This window comes from Thunnus maccoyii, chromosome 4, assembly GCF_910596095.1.
Source record: "Thunnus maccoyii chromosome 4, fThuMac1.1, whole genome shotgun sequence".
NCBI classification, from domain to species: domain Eukaryota; kingdom Metazoa; phylum Chordata; class Actinopteri; order Scombriformes; family Scombridae; genus Thunnus; species Thunnus maccoyii.
This window is the reverse complement of record NC_056536.1, coordinates 32,774,956-32,781,521: the sequence shown is the minus strand read 5'-3', so window position 1 is coordinate 32,781,521 and position 6,566 is coordinate 32,774,956. Positions and strand designations below refer to the sequence as shown.

Here is a 6,566-nt window from a genome sequence, read left to right as displayed (position 1 = left end):
TGTCTCTTTGACTTATTGTGTTTGTGTTTTTATCTGCGAACTAACGACTTTCTTAGATGAAACTAACGAGCTAAACATCCTGAACAGCTGTCAGTGTTGGTTAAATGTTAAATGTTTGAAGCAGAGACGACGCTTCTGTCTTTTTCCTGGTTTCTGAGTGTTAGCAGTGTGTGAGCATTCCCTGTTGTGTTTAATGGGACTTTTAGCATCGAGCTAACCGGTCGTGTCATGTTAGCATCTCTCTCTTATTTTAAAGTGTTGTATTAGCATCAAGCTCATGTCTCGTTATCTCTGTGTGTGTGTGTGTGTGTGTTTCAGATCCGTGTGGATGGGATCCCGCCGCCGGCCCAGAATGCTTTGCTGTACGAGACGGTGACGGTGGTGGAAGGGAAGCCGATCCTGAGAGACATGGTGTTCAGTCCGGACCACCAGTACATCTACCTGCTGAGTGACAGACAGGTACGCACACACACACACACACACACACACACACACACACACTTACACACACACACACACACACACACAGTCTTAATTATTTGATAAAGAAAAGCTTTATAAAAGAAAGACTTAAAAGACTTAAATCAGCAGATTTCCAATGGAAGTTCTGACATGGATTTATTTTAAAAGAAAGATTTAAAGGAATTAAATTAGCAAATTTTTAATGGACGTTCTGACAGATTTTTAATAATGTATATAAAAATCTATAAAAGGTGGCACTGCAGTAATATACTGTAACTGCAGTGTGTGTGTGTGTGTGTGTGTGTGTGTGTGTGTGAATTCTGTTGTCTTAACATCTGCAGACAGGAAGTTGTGAATGTGAATATTGCTCAGCTGGCGCCACAACGCACTCAGTGTTTCTATATGTATGTGTGTGTGTGTGTGTGTGTGTCCCATGTTAAAACTCTTATTGTACCGTTGAGAGGAAGCAGAGCTGAGTTCAACAACTGTTAGTTCCTGTGCAGCTGATGACACACACACACACACACACACACACACACACACACACACACACACACAGATATTTAGACGTTTTTAATCGGAGACATTCTGATCGGTATTTTGGGTGTGATGTCATTAAACAGCTGGGATGTGTCACTTCCTGCCGGACTCATACATACATTGTGTGACTGTGAGTCATGTTGTTGAAGCTCTGAGCAGCTTTTCAGCCTCTTTTTAGCTCCTCGTTTTGGTTTCTGCGTCACATTTCCTGTCTGGTTCAGTCTCAGTTGTTGTTTGCTGATAAAGGAGTTGGAGGAGACCAAAGCAGAGCTAAAAGAGAGAGAACATTGACTCTTTCTACGTCTGATTTAAGGCAATACTGGTTTGCCCGTATATACAGTAGGGATGTGCCCGAATACAAATACGTTATTCAGCGAAGCACAAATAGTGGGATTATTACGAAACTATTTGTTTTCAGGAAGAAGAAACCCAAGTCAAATACCGGCGTGCAGGTCGGTTACATCACTATCTCAGTGTCTCTCCTCTGCTCCGCTGTGACGTCTATCAGCAGGTTTCAACGACGGGAGTCACATCCACCTGCTACATGACGCATATTTTTATTACACATAATTTGGACATCACTAAAATAGGTAGAGGTCTGTCTGCAATGAGGTGATGAGTAAAGTTTTATCTCAGTAGTCAGCGCAGTCGTCTATGATCTGGGAGACTCCAGTTTGAGACCCGATGTGAAGACCTCCTTCATAAGGTAGTTTATTCATGAACACTTATTTAACACTTTAATAGGATTTTTAAGCCTCTTTTCACTTTTATTCGAATACAAATACAAATCATTTTGCTGCCTCAACAAATACAGATACAAATACTGCACATCCCTACTATACAGTATCTGGGAATAATTATCTATTTCTACTTTAAATGCTGATTATTTATGTTTTTAAGGAATAATAACTTTTAATTCTTGTTTGTATCAAAGAATATTGGACATTGTTACTGAATCAGGAGGAATATCTTCAGTCAGTGATCAAGATCTATCTCTACGTACATATGAGCTCGTCAGTATTGTGTTAAGACTTCAAGTAACAGACAAATTAAACCGATTTATGTGTCAAATAGTGTTTTAAAATCTGAATATTAGCTGGTTATCAGCATCCTTCATAACTTTATAAGCAGCTGTCTGATGGACTGACGGGTCACAGAGTGCCGGTTTGGTTTCACCGCAACGTTTTACATAAGAAGACGATGTGTTCAGTTGTTTATAATCAGTATCATCAGTTTCACATGTAAAACAACACTAATTTCCCGTCTGTTTTAAAATGAATCAGGAAGCCGAACTTTACTTTTTATTTCTGGATTTGTCTCATATACACATTTACAGCAAAACTATACAACGAAAATGTGAAACGATCTGATTGTGGAGCCGTCTGATCAAAATGTCAGAATAAATAAGAAAGTATTTACGAGGAGTAAATGATGTAGTTCTCCAGTTAGAGGAGGTGGATGTGCTGTATATCTGTAGGAATAACCTGTGCTGTCATGTTAACTTTATTAAAAACAAGCTTCTATTGAAATCTGAAGAAAAATAGGTTTGAACATATTCTGTTAAAGCCAAAATTAAGAACATATATACATATCAAACAGACAAAGATCTTTGGTTGCACAGTTGAGAGCTGGTGTTCTTCTGGCCAATGAGAGTAGTCGATTCAAAAATATCCCGGAGGAAAATAGATGGTGTGAGAACTGTGATTTGGATGATTTAAGAGAGCTGCTGTTTCATGAAATTGTTCAACTAAACCCTGAAACACTCTGGTGTTCATCTCTGGAGATGTTTAATTTTGACGTATTTAAGTTTGCTAATTTTATCTGAAAAGCCTGGAAAAGAAGGCGAGATAGATTGTTTCAGTTAATATCTGGCTGTAATTCAGAATATCTGAACTGTTTAATGATGAACTGTAGATCTGAAGTCCTGACTTGTTGGAATTCATGGTGGCTGGACGTACAGTTGTATCCATGACACAATAATACACATTTCATTCATTCATTCACTAGTTCTTCATGTTTGTATTCAGAGAGAGAAGTTCAGTGTCTGTGATCAGCTGATTTCACTGTATAGTTGTTCTCATTCACATATTTTGTTGTCAGACATCAGAAATATGATGATAAACTCTACCTGTTAACCAGCAGTCAGCACCGAGCTGCTGCTGCTAGTAACATGTTTAATTTAGCATCACAGCATCGTCTGACACATGAACAACAATCTCAGGTTATGTGAGTGTTTATGTGACTGCGTTGACATTTAAAACGAGTGATCGATGCAACAGAAGGTTTTTATTAAACCAGCTCAGACTCAGCAGGTAAACGGTGGTTTGATTCTCACCTGTCCGTACGTCTGCTGAAGGGTTTCTCTCAGCAGATGATTCGTGTGACTCTGCACATTTTCTAATCGGAGCATCAGCGCAGAATAAAAAGAGTGTTAGAATGAAATCTGCCGCGTCAGCTGGTTTCTAAATGAAGAACAGAACAAGTGTTGAGTCTGACGGAGAGGAGGAGCGTCAGGGTTTAAAGAAAAACCTGATAATGAGGTCAGAGAGGAGACAGGACTCCCTGTGTGTGTGTGTGTGTGTGTGTGTGTGTGTGTGTCAGTGTGTGTGTGTGTCAGTGTGTGTGTGTGTGTGTGTGTGTGTGTGTGTGTGTGAGAGAGACAATGTATGTATTCATGTGTGAACATTTGAATGAGACGGAGTCAGACAGTGCGTCTGCTGTGTCTCACAGTGTTTACTGTCTCCTTACTGCAATGACTTGTGGGTAAATCATACCTCACACACACACACACACACACACACACACACACACACACACAGACCCACTGAGGCCTCAGGCTTGTTGCTGTCAGCAGGAAACCACCAAACCACACAGATAACAATGTGGGAAAGATTCACTGAAGTCTTGTTTTGTGACCAAAAATCAATATCAAGTTAATTTAACAAAATTAACCTCAATAACAATAAATAAACGATCAATTAAAGGTTTAGAAATATAGATTTATAATTCATTCCCTTATTTATTTAATCTCATATCTCTCCGTCACTGTATCTGTTTATAAAACGATGAGGTGATTGAATAATCTCGTGTGTGTTTTGCAGGTGAGCAGACTTCCGGTGGAGAGCTGTGAGCAGTACAGCAGCTGTTCAGACTGTCTGGGATCAGGAGACCCTCACTGCGGCTGGTGTGTCCTCTTCAACAAGTAAGAAACTTCTTCTTCTTTTCATCCCGTCAGTCTGAGTTCAATATGCTGCTGAAGGTCTCATGAATCAGACTAAAACTCTAAATACAGAGATTAAAAACTGTCTGACTGACTCCAGAAATTAATAAATAACTGATTTATCATTTATGAAACAGACTCAGATGAAACAATAATACATTTCTCTATTGCAATTATAAATCATTTACTTTTATTCTGTGTTAAAATGTCAAATCAAAATGTCACAATAATCCTCCGTCCAGCAGACAGAAACGTTTAGTCGACTCAAACTAAATTTGGTTTTATTCCTTTAACTACAGTCAGAATCTGTGTTTCTCGATCTCGACATCACAGCTGTAAAAATCTGCAGAACCTCCCTTTACAAAGACGTGTGTGTTTGTCTGTGATGCGTTCAGGATCAGCGTCTTTGCAACCAGAGAAAAGAGGCTGAACTGAGGAGCTGCAGAAAGGACCAGTAGGAGATAAATAAGGAGTTTTAAACTGGAAATCATGTAAAGATATTCCAGTAGAGCCCCAGAATATAAATATAGAGGCTGGAAATGTGCAGAATATGTGTCCCCCCCTTTAAGTGTCCACATACTTTTGGCCATGTAGTGCAGCAGAGAAGAAGAGCTGAAGGCAAAACGGCTCCGAAAAATAGAAATAAAACAGTGTGTGTGTGTGTGTTTGTGTCCCACGAGGCGTCATTAATGTTTCTATAAATGCTTCACACACTCTGTTGGCTTTAACTCCGAGTTGTCGGGACTCTTTGATGTTCAGCGTCCAGGCAGGTGGAGGCTCTTCCTCTCCCAGCTCCGAGCTCCGAGCTCCGAGCTCCGAGCTCCGTCCTCCATCGGTGCCGCGACAGAAAAAAAACATATAAACGAACATAAACTCCTCATATGATCTCAGATCGAGTTCGTTTATTATCTTCAGTCGTCTTTTAAACAATAAAACATTTATTTTTGTAGAGAAATGTGTGGATTTCTTTCCTGTAATATATCTCCTACATACACAAACTGATGGATTAAGATTAAATTTCACCTCCTTCATCTGTTCTCCTGTTTTCACATCTGAACACACAGACAGAGAATCTCAGTATCACAGCAGACTTTTAACGGCGTCAAGTTGAGAAAAATATAAATAAACTGTCTCATATTTGTCTGAGTGGAGATCCAGCTGGTGCTCAGTTTTCCTGGATGTCATGCAAAGGATTTTGGGAGATGTAGGAAGTGAGTGACTGAAGTGTCTCTCCTCATCACGGCGGAGGACGAAGCAGGTCTGAGGAGGATTTAGAGGAGTGGAAATAAACTTTTAATCTCTTTTTCTTTCTCGGTTTGGAGTATTTACAGAACTTTTATGCTGAAATTATCGTCGTCCGACGAGACAAATCAGCTTAACAGAAAGGATTTAAAAAAAAACAAATTATACGACTGGTTTGTTTTTATCAGAAAGACGATTTGAGCTTCTTCTATTATGAAGACAAAACACAGAATGAATATTCCATCACACAGCAGAGCGACAAACAGGTTTTTCTCTTCCTGTCGTTCTGCTTCCTCTCAGCTTTTCATCTTCACTCCTCCTCCTCCTCCTCCTCCTCCTCCTCCTCCTCCTCCTCTCTGTCCATCTGTTGTTAATTAGAAGTAAACAGATCATTACTGCAGTCTGATATGTCGAGTGCGGAGCTGCATATGGCCGAACTGCTGCTCTCCACAGACACAAACATGAAGCTTCACCTCCGACTGTCTGTTCAGACTCCACCTGCACAACAACAGTCATCACTAATATCCTTTGATTAGTGATTATTGATCGATCGCAGCCAACAGGAATATCATGGAAATAAGACTTTGTTCTTATTATATCTGAAAGTTTCACAACTAAAGAATAAGTTTAGTTCAGATTAAACTCTGGATTTCAATGAATTAAATGAATAAATTGATAAATAAAATGAAAATGAAGTAAATGAAAAAATAAATAAATAACATTTGAAAAATAATTAAATCAATACAATTTAAAAAAAATGAAAAAATGGCGTTTAAATATAACTAAATAACAAATAAAGTAAATAAAGTAAATAAAGTTAATAAATACATTTGAAGTATAACTAAATAAATAAAAAATTTAAAAAATAAAAATGAATAAATAACTTTTAAATATAATAAATAAATAAAATTTAAAAAGTAGCAATTAAATATAACTAAATAAAAAAAGAATAAATAACTTTTGAATATAACAATAAATAAATAACAAAAATAAAAAATGAATAAATAACTTAACAATATAACTAAATAAATAAAGTAAATAAAAAAGTTAATAAATACATTTTAAGTATAACTAAATGAATAAAAATAAAAAATAAAAATGA

At 37.7% G+C, this 6,566-nt stretch overlaps 1 protein-coding gene across 1 annotated transcript in view; it reads left to right on the top strand.

Moving 5' to 3' along the window:
• The first annotated feature begins 322 nt into the window (after positions 1-322).
• The window catches only part of plxna3 (plexin A3), a 60,930-nt gene continuing 54,686 nt past the window's right edge, over positions 323-6,566 (top strand). Inside the window, exons 1-2 of the mRNA XM_042408799.1 lie at positions 323-459; positions 4,104-4,204. Coding sequence (XP_042264733.1) covers positions 409-459; positions 4,104-4,204 — 152 coding nt within the window. The 5' untranslated portion in view covers positions 323-408. The remainder of the gene's footprint in view (positions 460-4,103; positions 4,205-6,566) is intronic.